Source organism: Netta rufina (genome assembly GCF_964035555.1).
Source record: "Netta rufina genome assembly, chromosome: 19".
NCBI classification, from domain to species: domain Eukaryota; kingdom Metazoa; phylum Chordata; class Aves; order Anseriformes; family Anatidae; genus Netta; species Netta rufina.
The window spans coordinates 5,990,260-6,008,233 of record NC_140143.1 but is presented as its reverse complement, the minus strand read 5'-3'; the positions used below and the strand labels follow the sequence as shown (position 1 = coordinate 6,008,233).

At 43.7% G+C, this 17,974-nt stretch overlaps 1 protein-coding gene across 1 annotated transcript in view; it reads right to left on the bottom strand.

The window, feature by feature from the left end:
- Window positions 1-1,046: 1,046 nt before the first annotated feature.
- RAB11FIP4 (RAB11 family interacting protein 4) overlaps window positions 1,047-17,974 on the bottom strand; it is a gene marked incomplete at its 5' end in the record, with an annotated part of 116,222 nt that continues 99,294 nt past the window's right edge. The window contains 12 exons of the mRNA XM_084298413.1: window positions 1,047-2,821; window positions 4,618-4,761; window positions 5,117-5,275; window positions 5,779-5,916; window positions 6,214-6,295; window positions 6,841-6,981; window positions 7,537-7,640; window positions 7,992-8,091; window positions 9,012-9,047; window positions 10,527-10,661; window positions 12,188-12,379; window positions 15,669-15,892. Of these exons, the coding sequence (XP_084154539.1) occupies window positions 2,705-2,821; window positions 4,618-4,761; window positions 5,117-5,275; window positions 5,779-5,916; window positions 6,214-6,295; window positions 6,841-6,981; window positions 7,537-7,640; window positions 7,992-8,091; window positions 9,012-9,047; window positions 10,527-10,661; window positions 12,188-12,379; window positions 15,669-15,892 (1,572 nt within the window). The 3' untranslated portion in view covers window positions 1,047-2,704. The remainder of the gene's footprint in view (window positions 2,822-4,617; window positions 4,762-5,116; window positions 5,276-5,778; window positions 5,917-6,213; window positions 6,296-6,840; window positions 6,982-7,536; window positions 7,641-7,991; window positions 8,092-9,011; window positions 9,048-10,526; window positions 10,662-12,187; window positions 12,380-15,668; window positions 15,893-17,974) is intronic.

Below are 17,974 nucleotides of genomic sequence, written 5' to 3'. Positions count from 1 at the left end.
GCCGGGTGCTCTGCATCCCCAGTGCTCGGCATAATTTTCTGTTATCTAGTCCTCAACACTTGCTGATGTTTGACCCTAACAGGAATGGGTTTTAGATGATTAACATTTTGAAGACAAGTCCAGTTTATGTCAAAATATTTAGGGGAAAAATATTCAGTCACCAGTCTGACCTGCAACTGCTTCGCTCATATTTCAATCCACCGTGTGGGGGCAGGACAGAAGTGTAACTTACCAAGTACAGTTAGCTCCGGTAGCAGGGCTGCTGGCTCACCCAGCCCTGCTTGTCACAGATTAGCAACAGCCACCTGACAGCTTGAAACAGTTCTCAGCGGCCTACAAAAAGAGCGAAGTCCTTGGCACAACCCACTGACATCACCATTCAGATAGAGTTGTCGTCACTGAATTGCAGGTGAAGAGTCCTTTTGGCAGGGATCTGTAGGTAGCGCCAAGGTAGCGCCAGGCTGGTTTAACCATTTCTCTCCTACCTGCTGGGTGGCACATCCAGAAGCAGCAGTAGCGGGAACAGTGCCTACGTGGGGGGGTGTCCTTGGCATTCCACCTGTTCCTCCACAAACAGAAGCTGCTGCAATTTAGCACAGAACATTTCATACTGTCCCCAGCTGGTAAAGGACTTGTCCTTAAATCCCTTCCTCCTGATTACCCTATAGCCTCAGGAATCCAGCCCTAAGACATTATTGTTTGAACAAGACTAACGTTTCTCCCAGTGCACTGAAGTCCTATCGACACCTGCGCATGCTGGGATGTTGCGTCCCATGATTATCCCTCTGGTCCCTTCTGGCTTTCCAGTTACTTTACACCTGCCTAATGCAGATACATAGAAACAAATTTATTTTATTTTCTTGCCTTCAACAAAGCCTGATTTCAATATTCCCCCCCCCTCCCTTTTCATCACTCCAGTAACATATCACTGAAGGCAAGAGCACAGAGACTGCAGAAAAATATATGTATATATATTTACATCCGTAACTGAATACATACCATATGTATTCAAATCCCGAAAAATGCATCATATATACACACCAAGATACATCAAGAGAATACTAGGGGCGAGACAGTGCCAACAGCAAGAAATACACAGAAAAGCACAGTCATTGCTACTGTAACATTCTTCTGGGGAGTGTATTCAATAGAGGAAACATCTCTACACACTGGGAAAAAGCCAGATACTTGGGCCTATTTTTCTGTGTCAGTTGGCATCAATCTAAAGGAATTTGAAGTGTGAAATTTTTACTTAAAAATATGCATGGAATAATTTATATTTTTAAGCATTCAACTATCAGCCAATTTCATCAGCTTCTTTTATATAAGCTGCAATAATTATTAATTAAAAAGGGCCTAGCCCTACAGTACACAGATCCAGCTAAGGAAAACACAGGCACGTGTTGAAGTCCACCCCTCTTTAAGGCAGCATTTTAGCACACACTCAACTTTAAAGCTTTTGTTCTGTCCCACTGACTTCTACGAGCAGTCACAGTACGCATTTAAAGTTAAGCACCTGCACAACTGCTCAGTAAATCAGGATGTATTCCCTATTCAGAGCCTCAGATACGCACATGTGTACTCAGTCTGGATTGGTAACTTCTGCAAGACCAAGCTCTTTTGCTTTTTACTGCCCTAGAGGTAGAAGTCACTCCATGGCACACTTCTCTGCAGCGCTGTGTTAGGATGGAGATGGTCCTCCCTACAGCTTGCCCACAAAAGGTCACTCAGTCACTCCACAGAGTGCAGTGTCTGGAAAGCAACTTATCACCTGATTTCAAGGGCAGCTCCTCCTCCCCAAGAAGTGGGCTATTTCATGCAATTTTTCCTTTTTTTCTTTTTTTTCCTTTTTTTTTTTTTGGTTAAGAATTGGCATATTTCTTCAGTGAAATCTTTAAAATTAAGGTGTAGGATCCCAGAATTCATATCAATGGCCCATAATAAACCCCTGAAAATAGGGGAATAGATTTGAAGAGCTTCTTAGCCTCAATGCTACAGGGACCCTGGCATAAAACATACACATGCGTGCACACACACTAAAGAGTGGGCTGGCTCAGAACATCCCAAAACAGGCTCCAGAGTGATCTTCTATAAAAAGCACTTTGTGCTGACAATGGCAAACAAGTGGATGGTGATTTTACATAGATAGCAACAATTCAGCAGTGTCTTCCACTTCTTTCACACACTTTGTGTCTCCCCTTTTCCCCAAATTTTCTTTTCCCATGTGTGGTTTAAGTAATAAAGCTAAATTGAATAGGAAATTACACAGTCAGCACCAGTCAGGAACTGAACCTGGGTATGTTGATCGGTTTGTGGTACCCAAATTCCTGGAAGAACGAAAGAACAATTCCTGCTCCTAAAGTTAGGGTCACATCCATATGTTTCCATTGTCTTTTTTACCTTTACAACTAGAGGTAGAATCATTTTGTCCAGTATCTAAAACAGCATGATCCAGTTATATTGTTATTACATTAATATACAGTAACTATCTTGTCACAGGTATTGAAAGTGCATGGAAAAAATCTAACCAAGCCAATTCAACGACAAATAACAGTGTACCAAACATCATATAAACACACCCGCGCACCCACACTCACACGTAGTGTATATATATATTTATAGATTTACAGTATCAGTGTTGTTTAGATCCAGTGGCATGTGCAGAGAGATCAGGCAGTTGCTGCTTTTCCTTTTTGTGTTCTCTTCAATTCTTTATTTCCAAGATAGATGGGTTGTGATCTAGGATTGCCAAAATGATCTTGTCCATATACTGTCGCAATCTGTAATTTATCTCTTCCTGTTCTTTAAGGGCTTCCATGAGCTGAAACACATTTCAAAGTTACTCCTCCAGCACTGTAACTAGTTTACATAATGGCATGAATTTAGCAAGGCAAGAGACAAGTGCCTGCTCAAGATCACCATTCCCTTATCATTACCTTATATGACAGATACTCTACCTCTGCCTCCTCCATTTATCTCTGTTAGAAAGGATTTGCATATGAAAGACCTTTATTATTGAGGAAGGCGGTAAGCAGTCACCACCAGGAATCTTTTGGCAGGTCATTTGAAACACAAATTCCACATCTAGCACACCAATCCATCCTGTACCCACACCACGGATGAGCAAGAACTCATCTCAATGCAAGAATGCACGGTACCCAGCTTGCTTCAGATTTCAGTAGATTTGCATGGAAGGTTGCTGAGCAGAACATGGATTGCTGTGTTTTGGGCTGAGAACAACAGGAGCTCCCTTTGTATCGTACCCTTTTTTTTTCTTTAAAGCCATCAAAAAAACACAAAAACCAACAAACCATAGCTACACATACTCCTCAAGCGCAACCCACTGAATATTTCATGTTCTACATTAAATACATATTGTGTTCCACTAGACCTTTGAGCTGTGAAAGGCCCTTTAATATTTCCAAGTTGAAAACAGCTTGCTTTTTTATACACAGCGTGTTTAATATCAAGCTGCCAAAGCTACCCAGAAGTGTCAAAACCCCAGATCCTCCTAAAGCTAATGTGATTCAGGTGCCCATTTCCATTAGCCTGCAAGGCAGTCCCACACTGAACCTGCAGCCTCTCACCTTCACTTTGATTATACAGGAAAACCAGCACAATGGGAAAGAGTTATGCTGGTCTGGGAGGTTTACTAAGCCTGGGCCACAGCTGTGAGGCACGCTGCTCCTTTAGAGGAGTGCTGGCTATTCTCTGCATGAGCCAGAGCCATGAGACTCTGGAGGAGAAATAAAGATGCCTTGACAACAGCAAAACCCAATTTGCTTTTACTCAATTAGAGTGCAACAATTAAACTCCCTTTCTTCAAGTGCAGCAAGAAATTTGAGTATGTAATTCACTTTAAGGGGACCATCCAGGGGCTAAGGCTAACAGGGCCATTTCAGTAAAAACTGGGTAAGAAAGTTTCCTCTTAAAGAAGAAATGGGACGTTCTGTCCAGAAAAAAAAAAAAAAAAAAAAAGCATAAAAAGCAAACAATTCATTTTAAACTCTTTCATCCCCAATTCGTTGTTTTCTCTGGGAACTCTTACATTTCTGTTGGCCTGATCTCCTGATCTGTCCGGCAGCTTAAAGGAAGCTGTACCAGCTTGATGCAGCCCACATGCAAACAGTCTCCTACAACATCTTTGAAAGCATTACCAGATCATTACTTGCACACTGCCTACTTCTGCAAGAATTCAGCTGTATTACAGGGCAAATTTAGATCTAAGTGAAAACTTGTTACTGAAGTAACTTAGAACTAATTTTAGAATGGAGAGAGAAGATTTAATTAACTAGCTACAGCAATGTCTATGTGAAGTTAATGCCATAATACCACAGTCCCCTGTAAGATAGAAGATGTTAAAATAAATCCATAGTAAAACAGTTCACTGAGATTCTAGTAATTCCAATTCTGAGAGGGAGAAATGGAAGAGTTATGTTAAAAAGAGTCCCTAAAACCACTGTTAATTTAAAACAGTCTTCTAATACTCTTTGAACTCCTAACAAAACACATTTTTCTGTTGTTCTCTTGTCAACTTCAGACAATTTCACGTTGACCGTTAATTAAATTGAAAAAAATAGATTTTTGGATTTAGTACTTAATGAAAAGGTATATTACCTCATCTCTTGATGCAGAATCAATTTCAGCAGCCAAAGACTGGGCTTTTGTTTGTGTTGCAAAGAGATTTTTAGCTTCATAAAGACTCAGACTAAGAATCTGTCCATTAAGATCATCATTTTGGTCACGAAGTTTCTGATTCTCCTATTTAAGGAAGAAAAAAGCATTGATTTTAAGTTATTCCTACAAGGATTTGTTAAAAAAAAAATCACAGCTAGTGTTGATGAGATACAGTAAGGACGCAAGCTCACAACTCTCTTACCAGTGGCAAGTTGTCCCCACCTGAACTGCAGGTGTTTCCTAGGTGTACAACTTTATCACCCGTGCAAATAAATCCTAGATGAATGCCATGCACATCCTGTGCTTAAAGATGAAGCAGGAGGGGATACAAAAACCTAGAAGCAATGTACTAGGATGTGCAGCTATAGGCCTTTTTCAGAGCAGTCCTGCACAGTTCACTGGGACTCACCCACAGACTGTGAGGCCCTTCCCCGCTCACCTGCTTCAGCCGTTTTATTTCATGCTCCATTTCCACCTCTCTCGTTTTGGCATTGAATTCACTCACACTGGATGAGGAACTTCTCCCACGTCCAGGACGCTCACATTCCAGCTTGTAGAGCTGCAGGTGCTCTAGTTCCTTCCGCAAATCCTCAATGAGCTGCAGATATAAAATAAGGTCATGTCTCTCCAGTCTCTGCATAACCAGCCCTCCGTGGCAGCAGCCATCCCTTTGCTGCACCTTTGCACTGTGACAAGAGCACTGTGTAAGCCTGGTCGAGGCCAGACACTCCTAAATACAGCCTCTTGCCTTCTGTGGAAGGGCAAATCACCCACACTGCTTCAGAGCTGGAAGAGGCTCTGACATCCAAGCTTGGCATCTGAGAGGCGTAATTCTCCTTGCAAGCTTAGTAAAGCAGTCTTATGGTATGCACTCAAGGCTCCAAGTTCTCAAAGAATTGTAAACCCTTTGGGATTCTCCTTTATTAAGTATTCTTGCAACATTCAACGCCCTATGGGTATCCCCTCATAGAAATACAATCCAGTAATATATTCACTGGATGTTGTACTTTCAGTGTTCATCCTGTCTGTCTATACTTTTTCAGATGCTTTCCATGCAGATTAAGCACAATTGCCTCATCTTACAACCTGCCTCACGCTTACCTCCTGCGTGGCTTCCCTCTCCTTGTTAAATTCCAGTCTGTTCTGCCGCAGCTTATCCATCATTCTCTTGTACAAATCCATCTCATCCTTCAGTCGCAGACTAGTGTCCTCCAACCTGTCTGACATGCGTTGCCTCTCCTGGAATAAATGGGGAACTTCACAGCTAGCTTACAAGTGCATGAGCCATCCTCAGTTTTACAACACCAATCTATAAGCACATTTATATTACATATAGACAGGTAAACTGGCATGTGTCTCAGGGCATTTCTGCCACTAACAGTGACCAATGCTCCAATCCGTTAATATTCTCATTTAGGGAAGGCCAGTTAGAAGACTGTAGCCAATCACTACATGAGTTTGCCTTTACACAAATCAAGCTGCTGTCAATTTGCACATGACATCAAGGACTCAATCAGCACTCGAGAGTTTTGTTACCTCATCTAATCTCTCTGTTTGCGATTTCAGTCGTGTGACAGTACTTTTCAGCTCACCATTTTCGTCTTCCAGTTGCTGAACCCTGTATCAATAATACAAGTCTTACAGCAAATGTCTCTTCAAGAATACAGACATGCAAAACAACATGCTCTAAAAAGCAATTTTGCTTGCAGTTGACAGAAGGACCAGTAAAGAAAACCTTTCTAATCCTGGCATTTTTATCACAAGTTATGGGGTTCCTTTTTGTTTGTTTGTTTTTAGGGCCAAAAACGCTATGCTGACATGCAATTTCTTATATTCATCACAACTGGTATCTAAAAAGAATCAAGTATAAAGAAAATAATACAGATACAAATGTCTGGTACAGCTAGCTACAACTCCCTCCTTGAATCCACGCCACGTAACCAGCTAAGCTGTCTACATGGGGCATGTGTATAAAAGTAAACCACCCGCTATGACTGGGCAAAAAGGGTATTAGACATGCAACCGCATGGCTACTCTGTAGAACTATTACCCTGTAACCACCTGTGCGCTGTCTGGGTGTGATCAGCCTACATTTACATACAGAAGAAAGAGGAAGAGAATATAAATGTACTCTGTCCTGGGTGGGACCAAGATGTTTCTTACCTTGTGTTTAGCAGTTCAATTTCCGTGCCTTTCTCTTTTTCATACTTGGTATATGCTTCTCGATGTCTCTTTATCTCTTCTTCCAGGGTCTGTTCTGCTGATGTCTCTTGGTCCTTCAATAATTCTTCCAGCTCATGAACTCTAAGGAAGCCAAGTCTCATTTCAGTAACAGATTCATGTGTATTTAAAAATAAAAAAATGCATGCAACTTCATTGCCTGCTTCCCTCCTCACTTCTTTATTCCATTCTACTTCACCATCTTCCTCAACATTTAACCTCTCCCAGTAGCTCTCTTGGTATTTAATATTCCCAACATGCAAAGAATTAAGTAGTATCAGTTCATCTATTATTCCTTCATTTTCAGTCTCAAGACGTCTGTCTATTCCCCCAGCAACAACCAGCCTCCTGTTCTTGCTATGCACATTATAAAACCCAATGGTAACCCGCCTTATAACAAAAGATCTTGTTCTGTACAAGTTAGTAACATCTCTCTGCACTAGAGAGTTTCCTCTACTTGCTGAAAATTCAGTAAGGCAGCCCTATTCCACTTGGACTTCTCACATGAAGCCTTGCTTTGTTCTATCAGTATCAAGGCAGAAAACTCGGTCACATTTTACAGGTAGAGATGTTCTTTCCCTCCAACTTTGTTCTAGCACTGCTGTGACATGATAGAGAACTGGTTCTGTGCTTCATTACCTGTGAACTAGCTGCGTGTTCTCTTGTTTCAGTTTGCTCTTCAGGTCACCATTTGTCAGGCTATCGTTCTCCAATTCTGTAACCTTTTTTTCTAGATACGTTACCTGGAAAGGAGAGTGGAGAATAAGAACTGAGAGTCTGAATCTCTTCATACACTCCTGCATCTTTTCTAATTGACATTTGGCTATGGTAACCATTTAAGAGGGCATACTTCCCTTCCAGGTGATCAATGCAAATACTCAGTAAAGAGGTACCAATACAATGCCCCTAGATCTGTACTTCCATAGCTCCTTCATTTTTGTGAAGCAGTTTTAATATTAATGGAATACCTTAGACATTTCGAATGAACTACTTCGTATCACTGGTAACTGTGAGCAAGACAGCTTCCTCAATTGATATACATCTCCAGCAGGATTTGGTTAGGTACATTAATTGCAATACACACAGATTCTTACCTTTTCAGTTATATCATTATCGCAGGAGTCTATACTGTCTCTGAACAGGTCTTCTGTGCTGCCATTACTGCTGCTGAAGTTGCTATTGTGGAAGAGCTGCCTGGAAAATCAGAAGGATAATTATTTTAGTTGAGGAAGGAGGAAAAGGAGTGTAGGTGCTGCCTTATAGCCTGGCTTTGCACTTACAACATCCAGTGCTAAAGTTTGTGCTATCATTTCAATGACAATTACAACTGCTTAAGCACAACTCTTACAAGAGACTGGAAGATAAATGAAGTCATACTGAGCACAACCAATGACATTAGTTCCAGAGTGTGAGCTCTCTGTTCCTTTTGATAGGACCTGTCACCAGCATTAGCATTGTCTTAAACCTACTTAGCTTTATTCACACTACACACAAAGTTACATTTGCTTTACTAGAAATTCAAAGGTCACCACTGTGCACTGGTTGGTACATCTAATCTAGAAATTTTCATACAGTAAGAGCTTCTTTAAAAGAACAGGAGAACAAAAAAAAAAAAGAAATCTGAATCTCAGTTCCCAATACAGAATACATAATACTAGAGAGCATCTAAAATATTCTTGAAACTTACAGCCCTACCCAGTCCAGGGCTGGTTTACTAAGCCAAAGGAAGACCACAACTCTGTAGGTCCTTTTCAAAGCCATGCTCTTGCTATCCTCTGCATTTTAGCAACAAAACCAACAAAAAGTCCTGTACTACCAGGGTGAAAGAAGCAGTAGCTGGAATGATGGAATAACAATTTAAAGGAAAACAACTGGCAGACAACCAAGCAACTATCTGTGTTCTTCTCAGCAGAGCTCTTTCCAGTTCAGGGACCTGCTTCAAAACCAGAACTTCTCTATTCTGTAACACTGCTACCCAAATATAGGACCCTTTCCTTGAAAGCTTATTTTGCTTCACCAAATTTATTCCTCCTCTCTCCCCCTACTCCCATTTATGGAATTGTTACAGTTGATTCCACAAGTATTCAGAAGAAAAAAAAGTTAAAGACACTTACCTTCCAAAAGCTGTGCTTGATATTTTCCTGTTAGGGCTACAAAGATACAGAAGGCATGATATAGGAATTAAACACTTATTTGATCAGTGTTGAATTCAATCTCAGTTTAATCTTCAACTGAATTGCACAATGAAACATAATATTGATTTCTTAGTAGAAAAAAATAAAAAGGTTCCGTGAACAGTGTTCTTAGACAACTTAATCAAAATCTGCAGTTATTAACAATGTGAAGATGAGTGGAGCCACTAGTTACTGTGATCATTAATATGTCAATCTGCAAGTACTGTTATATTTAGCAGAAATTTGTCAGTGTAAATCAGAGTGAAGCTAACATTAGAAACATCACAAAAGAACATTGAGTTAGTGATGGATGTTTATGGGATTTCCAAATTTCAGATGATTTTATAAACAGATAGCTTATCCTTCATCATAATGCTTCCCAGCTCAGCACAGAAACTGAGATGTTCTCAATTTTTAGTTTTCTTTTGCATCTAAAGACTGGTATTATCCAAAGGAGGGACCAGATTCCAGACAAGAGCACTAGAACCAAATCAAAATATCCAGCTGCATCTCTTGACAAGATGCCACATCTCTAGGCGCACAGATGCACAGCTCTGTATCAGAGCACCACCCTCTTTCAGCCAGGTATGTACAACCTCACTCATAAAACTACCAAAAGTCTAGCCAGGCATGGTCTGGGTTTTAGCAGAGTCCTTGCTAGGGCAGGAACACTGTTCCTATCAAGTATGATGCGACTGTGTCATCAAAAGCAGCAGCTCTGAGCACTGTGCTCTTAGCCAAGGACTACGTAGACAGGCGGGATTTATATTCAGTTTCTAGAGGGAGCTAGAAGCTCACCGAATAATCTCCTTCAAAAAACCCAGCTGATTGTTGGAAGTGCAGGATTCCTTCCAAGTGCTCAGCACAGCTTAGAAGTGGTTGGAGTAACAGGGATAGAAATGTAAGGAAAACTGAAATTACAAACAACCCTCAAAGACACTTTTGCCCTGGGATTCATCATTATTTCAAGTTCTCTTTAGGAGGAAAAAAACCCCACACGACTGAAGCACTTCTGCTGACCAATGGCTTCATGAGAGGTGTATGTAAAGTTATACACATTAGTTAAGGATCTGCCAAGATCACTTCTTCCTGGAGATAAACATAGTGCAGAGTTACGATCACCTAAGCAGTACTGCAGACCCCACTTCCTGGGAAAAAATCCCGGAAATATCACTCTCACTCTGTCATCAAAGAGCCCATTGGTTGAAATATTTAAGGCATAGACAGCATTAATACACTCAAGACAGGAAAATACTTATTACTTAATGAGGAACAGCACTTTTGTTCACGCAAGATGTCAAGGTCTGAATTTCTTACAGTTTTGCAAGAGAAACACAATGTGTGTAAGACTGAACGGGACACAGGGAAGCAGACAGCTTTTCTTCCTCCCCTCCTGCCAACAGATGGTTGTATTTCAAGGGAGCATTGCTAAAAGCAGTGCAATAGGCTGCTTACCTGTTTGCTTTCAAGTTTTTCAGCCTGGCTTCCAAATCGTTGAGCAGATTTATCTTTTTGCAGCACTGTGAGCAGTAAACATCCAGTAACTCGCTGTTATAAACATGCCTCATTTTTCGGGGTGTTTGGCCAGCACTGTTTGCAGGAAAGGAGAGAGATTACTGGCTATAGTAACCAACCCTGAGCAGGTTTTGCCTCTTGACTGTGTGTCAGAATCACAGATGAGGGACGTGGGGAACCACCTCTCACCACGGCCCATCTGTCTTAGAGGTGATGATGAGGAATGCTCGTTTAAGGGCAATTCTACCTGCCTGAATTCAGGCTTTCAAGAAGACACGTTCTGGGTATCAATGCAAAGAACCAGTTTGGGCAACTGGAGGAACGGCGCAAGATGCACAGAGCCCACATGATGCACGTAGCAAAAACAGCTACAGCAGTATGTTCACCTCAGCAGTGTCCCCCTCTCTCTTCTTGCCTATCTTGCCCCTGCGTGGCATGCAACCTGAAGGCTCCCTCGTCCAGGAGAAAGGCAGGAAGATAAAAACAGAGTGGTCTGGCAGGAAGAAATCACATGAAATCCCACAGATGGTAGGGCAGAGGGAACCCTGGAATGAGGAGGTAGGGAGAGGTGGACATAGGTCTAAAGAGGAGATAACAGTAGCTCTTGGCATGATAAAGGGAAAATAAACTGAAATATACATAAAAAAAAGACCAATTGTGGCATGAAATGCACAGAGCCCCAGGAATGGAAAGGACTACATAAGCTTGAGGAAAGGAAGGATGCAGGACACAAGCCATTATCATGAAAGGGCAGCACAGAGGGATGCTGGCTCTGCATGCATCGTGATAGCAGCAGTGAGGCTAGATCGTGGAGGTCCATGAAACACAGGGTGGCACGCCAGGGTTGCATGTGGAATAGTGGGATGCAGTGAGCTTGTCAGCAATCAAGCACAAGACCTTCATGCACTAGTGATTCGAGCAGACAAATCCTAGTCTTCAACATGCTTGGCTCTTCCCCAACCCTGCTCACCCACTCCCTTGCTTGGAGAGGGATTTTAAATCAGCAACTGGCTTGGTCATAGGACATAAAAGCTACTGAGTGTGGTTGCATCCAGGAACTGGTGGACTGTGGTGGCATTTCCAGCTCCTAACAGACAGCAACTACTTGCTTATGTTCTCCAAGACATTCAAAGTCAATACGGATGCTTGTTTCACACCAGCCTGTCTGTATATATAGAACTTCATCTTACAAGATAATATTAAGGATTTGCAGTATTAAAACGCTAAGGAGAAACAGCTCTCTCGCAGATCTTCTCTCCATTGCACCAAGGCTCGTGCATAGCACTAAGCTGGTATCTGACTTACAGCAGGTAACTTCCAGTACTAACCCCTAACTGTGATATCTGCTGCTTGCAATCGGAAGAAAACTCTACAAGCAGAGCAGCACAGTTATTTCAGCAGAACCCAACAGCAGCAATCAGAAACAATGTATTTACAGTAACTCTGATAATCAAGTAATTTGTCAATCGGAGGGCAGAAAATGAACTAATAGTTTGCTTTTAAGGCAAGTCTGTGTTACCACTGGAAATTCTGTTATGGTCACCCAGGCTCAGAGAAGAACAAAAAGAAGTGAAAAAACTTGTTAACGAATAAGGAGCAACCTGGAAGATACAGATGAGCCAAGGTCAGAGTAGGCGTTGGTTCTGGTCTCATCATCAGGGCATGGGCTACTGGGAGTGAAATCCACATCATCTCCTTCCCCATAGTCTTCAAACTGTTCTTCATTACTGATCAGAGAGGCAGTGGAGTAAGTGGAGAGGTCGGATGCTGCAGAAGGGTTGTGAAGACTTGACCTGAAACAAGAGGTCAAAACGTCTGGAGAGCTGACTTTGATAGCATCTCACCTCACATGGAGCCTTCCACCTTTTTAGTTTGTCCCCTCATTTGAAGTTGTAGTCCACTTAACAACTGAAGTGACAAATGTACCTGATGTCCATTTTTCATGGTGACTTAAAAGACAAATGCATGAGAACCTACAAACGAGCTACCTGTGAGATGGGTTTGTATCGACACCAGCCACTGCAGTTTAATAGTACAGCTTGGCAATCCTCAGCCACCATTTCCACATGGTGAAGGCTGCTGCTCATGGGCCTTCAGCTGATGCAGGAACTGTGCAGACATCTCCGAAATGCATGGGGCAGTGAAAGGGATGCGTACAAGACTGAGGCAGCTGCTGTATTCCACAACCAGTTCCCAGTAATCTCCATAAACCCTCTCTCCCACCCTATGAACTTCAGCCACTCTCTTTTGTGTGGCCAGAAACACCTTCAGCTCACTACATGCCAGACGAGCTGGGAATGAGAGTCACAAAAACCAGAGATGTTGCCTACCCAAGGCTGGATCCCAGCCCTTCCTTCCATCATGACAAAATGCATCTTTCAGAGGAGATACGGACCCCAAGAATCGGCTGCTTTGTTACCACAGAATTACCCAAGATAGCGCCAAACAGGTAGGGAATGGCAGGACCACGACCTAAGAGTGAGAGCAGCCATGCAGGTACACAGACCTGTGCAAGGATCAGCAGAGCCAGGCAGCCCAAAGCAGCTGGCAGAACACACCACGACCAACACACCACAACCAACATGCCTGCTGCAGGGACAGTAGCTCCCAGCTGAGACTGACCTCCAGCAGCTCACGGACATCATCTCCTTGGTGTCTTTTCTGAACCTGCCTTGAGCCTCCTAACAGTGCCCTGCACTTTCTGGGAACAGGGAGATTCCTCTTCCTATAATGCTGTGCTGGGGAGCTGTAAACAAGAGCCTCAACCACGTTGCTTTGGTGGTTGGCACAAACATTATTTGTATATCTCCTCCCTTCAAAAGCAATTAGTAGAAGAGGAAGCCAGCCAGCATTACACATGTATGCTCTTTTGTTGCTCCTGTTTTGAGGAGATCCATTAAAATCTGCACCTCATTTACCTAACTTATGCTAACAGAAACTATAGCAAGTCAAGCCTGGCACATTATCAAAGGATGAAGATCACGAAAGATAGGAATGCTCATCTAGAAATAGAACAGACTTTCATCTAACAAGGTTCCTTGGCTAGGAGACGGCTTAGTGAGAAGCTTGACACATCACACCATCATCTATTCATAAAGAGCTGCTGTGCCACAGGCGTACTATGCATTGATGAAGATTTTGGGCAACTACAATCTGCGTAATTACAACTGCTGTGTTTTCATCTCAGTGTTGTTACACTAAACCAATTTAGGAAGACGCTCCTCATAACACTTCCACCAAGGTTGGAGGCTGACGACGAGGCCTCAGTTGGGATGATAACATATAACTGTCAATAAAATCCACATTCCTGCACAGACAGTCCTTGAACAGTACCACTTGCTAACAGACTGTGGTTCAGCAGCCTGTTTTCCCTAATGCTTGGCTAAGTCTTACAATTATCCTTTCTTATTTCTCTTATGGCAGCTACGCTACAGTCAGTCACCACTGCTGGGCTTGGCAGTGTCGCTTAGAACTTCTCATTGATAAGCTCTGCCAAACTCTTAAGCTGCTTGGGTTGAAACAGGCCATGGCCAGGATGCATCCTGAATTCGTAGCCAGCCTCAGACTGGAAACTTTCTAGGAGTTGCTCAGTCATTTTCAAGGGAGTTGCTAAAAGCAGCTGGTTTTCTCATTCTAACAGTTTCTAAAGGAAGCTTTCAGAGTGTGTGTGTGTGTTTTTAAAGCTACTTTCTGTTCTTCAGAGCAGGACTTTGCCAAGTGCTGACACACAACTGATGCACAACCCACCTGCTTCTGCAACAAGAAGGTATCTGGGTTTAGCCAAGGCAGAAACCTCTCTCGTTACTTCTAATACAAGAGCACGAAGCTTCCCAAATTTACCAAAGCTAAGTAGGCCTTGAAGGATAAAGCAAGATTTTTTACTAGGAGCAATGCAGCTTTTAGTACTTCCCAGCTTACCCAGATGGGAATTGTACAGGATGTACAAAGTTCCATCCCATCCTCATTCACAATTACGAATTCCCCCCTGAATTATGCAGTTTGGAGGAAAGATACTCATTTCAAAAGCAATATGGGTAAAAGTGAGCCACTGCAAGGGTAGGTGCTTAGAGAGAACTGGGAATGGCAAAGTAAGAAAAGTTTGATAAAGAGATGATGAAAACTGGAGTTAGCTTAGCAAAGTCTCTGGAGCTGCTGGGGCATGTGGGAGAAGGCCAGATCTCAGCTAGCTGAGGAACTCAGGAGAGCAGGAATGAGGCTGAAAGGAAAAGGAGAGCACCCAATTAGGCCCAGGAGAGAGGACAACTGCCCAAGCAAGGAAAGAAGCTCAAGAGGCACAAACCAAGAGGACAAGCCAAAAATAATGAAGAAAGGGCAGAGGCTTGTAAAGCAAGCCCAGGAGAGCTCTGTCCTGTGCAACTCCATTAGCTCAGTGGAAAGCAGGATTAAACCAGATTGGGTCCCTTCCCCTACAAGTCAGCGTTTAACAGCATCCCTGGGTACATACCTGTAAAGAGTCAAGTTAGGATTACTGAGACACTCTTGTGTTAACAGCAAGCTACGGTTACACACGCACATGGCAGGACACCCTGTGTTAAATGCTGGTTACTGTTGAACACTAATGACCATGGAAAATTAGAAATACAGAATTAATTTGGTACATGGAGTCACAAAGCAGGTCAGCAGCGCCCGTACCTTCGGATACCCAGACATACAAAAGGCTAAAGCAACATCCTCCACATTGTGCTATGTTGTGGAAGGTATTTGGTTCAACTCCAGCACGTAAAGGGCAGTAACACAGAAGATCCTAAGTTTGGGGGGATGACAAAAAAGTGATCCTTTCTGGAAACGGAGAGCCCAACATTTTCACTTCAACACATGACACAGAAGTTCCATGAGTGTTCACAGAACACACCAAAAGAAGCCAGGGCTGAGACTGTCTAAGCCACTTAGAGGCTCTGGACATCTATCACCCTTATATTTTAAAAGGATATCAAGTTTCTAAATCCCTCAGGCATCCTCAGCCTCCTTCTAGAAGGATTAGTCAAATAAAGGCTTCTTCTGCCCTGGTTCTTTTACAAATGCCTCACAACAGAGCTGCCATGGGGCAAAACCACCACTCACTTGTCACCAGGCAGGAACAAGCCACCAAGCACACCGTCCTTCTCCTCAATCCGACACACGTCGGAGGCCTCCGAGCTCTGGGCACTCTCGATGGCACTGTCCATGTCAGACTCATGGTGAACCTCTTGCTGTGCTAGCGTCATCGTGTCGTCATCAGGAAAGAGCTCCGACTCGCTGTAGGCACCTTCGCTGTCCAGGTAGGCGCAGTCCTGGATTTCACCACCCTGGCAAAAGAAGAATTGGGAAACAATTCAGATCATCCCCCGAGGCAGCTAAGAGGATACAGGGGAAGCAGTAACCCACCCTCTGGATGCCCTAATAAGCATGAGTGGTATTAAAGCAATAAAACAAAAAGCTTGACCTGCTTTTCAAAGGCCAGATCCTGCAAGCCCCTAGGGCAGCTTGCACCTTCCACATAGGGTTTGAACACTGCCCCGACTTGCTGTCTCTTCCACAGGAGAGATGCAAGACCCAGTTATAACATGCAGTCAATTTTGGCCTAATTCACTGTCAAAACACAGAGTTAATAAATATCCTCAAAGCGTTTTTAATCTGAGAAGAAGCATCCTTTGTAAGAAGCTTACCGCAGGACCAACTCTCAGTTACTTCACCCTTCGTGTATTATCAATTAAACAAAAGCAACCCAGATAAGTGTAGCACCTTACTCTGTCTTCACAGGTGGGCAAAAATCTGTATTTTGGAAGGGGGGGGGGGGGGGGGGGGGGGGGGAAGTCAGCAGGTGTTAAAACATTGCCACCACCAACCAAGACTTACCAGGAATCAAAGACACGAGAGAGCGGCAGGAGGGCAGTGGGTAGTGTTAAGGAAAAGCCCCCAAAAGCCCCAAAGAGCACAAAGCCATCTGTTCCTTCTTCCTGGAACCAGTCCTAATTAAGTACCAGCTAAAGTAAGACGTCATCCTTATTGCTGCAACACTTCCCTGTTGCTGCTCGTCCCCTCCCTCCCTCCCCTTCTTGCCCCATAAACATTCACAATAGTCAGGACAAGCTGCTTTGTGTTTTCTTCTCCTTGAGGGACAAACAGAAAAATCTTAATTGAAAAAATAAAGCCTAACATTTTGCTCTGTCCTCTGTCTGATACGTGGCAGCACAGTACTGCTTTGGCAGTTCCCATCCAGCGAGACAACTCGCTCAGGGCTCGACAGCAACTCACGCAAATGCTCTGACTCCGAGCCCCGCTCCAAAGCTCACCTGCTCGCTCCACAGGCAGCCCCACCACTGAACTACTGCCAGCAAGTTAAGGCTTAGTTTACTGGCACAAGTAATGAAGCATTTCATTCACAGAAATAGCCCGTATTTAGGTCCAACTGTCCTCCTGCCCTGCTCCTTCTGAGGAATCCCACGGCAGCGGCAGCCTGGCACTGCCGGCAGCACCAGCTGCCCTCCTGGCAAGCACGCTTGCTGGGACGCTGTTACAGAGGGGCTGCTGGCAGTGCCATGGCTTCAGGCAGTCCCCTGCAGCCTCTGAGCACCCCCATGCTAGTGCCACGGGGATTAAAAGCCCCTGTTACAGCACTTGTGGTACTCAGCGCCAGTGACACCAATTTTTCTTAGTGTTTTTTCCACCTCAGCACGGGAGGAGTCAGCCAGAGGCTGCAGCTTTCTGAGATCTGCAACAACTGCTACTGAAATGCAGGTCTCATTTTTCATGTTTTCCTGAAATATTTGTATGACTGTGAAAACTCCTAGCACACTGATGATTAAGAAATTCCAGAGCATCCTCACTTGCTCAAGAAGCCTAATTAACTAATGAACATCTGAGCAGCCAAAAGGACAGCTTTACCTGCAGTGGTTGGATCTCCAGACAGGCACCCAGAGCAAATATCTGGATGCTTTTCTAGCTGACTTCTCAACAGGTCTTTCAGGTACACAGTGACACCAGTGAGACACTCCAGCACCGTACAGGGCTGAGCCCATGTACACGCGCCTTCTCTCCCTTTTCAGGGTCAGCCTTAGCAAGCTTGAAACATTCCCTCGGTACCATTCCAAGACACGTCCAAAGGGTTTTACTCTTGGTCTATCCACGTGGTATTTCCTGGAGCCTCATTGCCTCATGCAGTCAAATTTCCAGCTCTGAGCCACCACCACACCTTTGGCGTGGGCACAAGCCCTCCTCCGCAGGGAGCTGGCAGCTTGGCTGCCGACCGCCCTGCTCCTGCTGCTCTTCAGCACATCTTCTGACCCGCACCTCGCACCCTCAGAAGTGAGAAGGGGCAATCACAATTCTTTGCAAAGTGCCTGGGGATTGACAAACTGCACAAGCAGTAAGACCTTTTTAATAGGTAT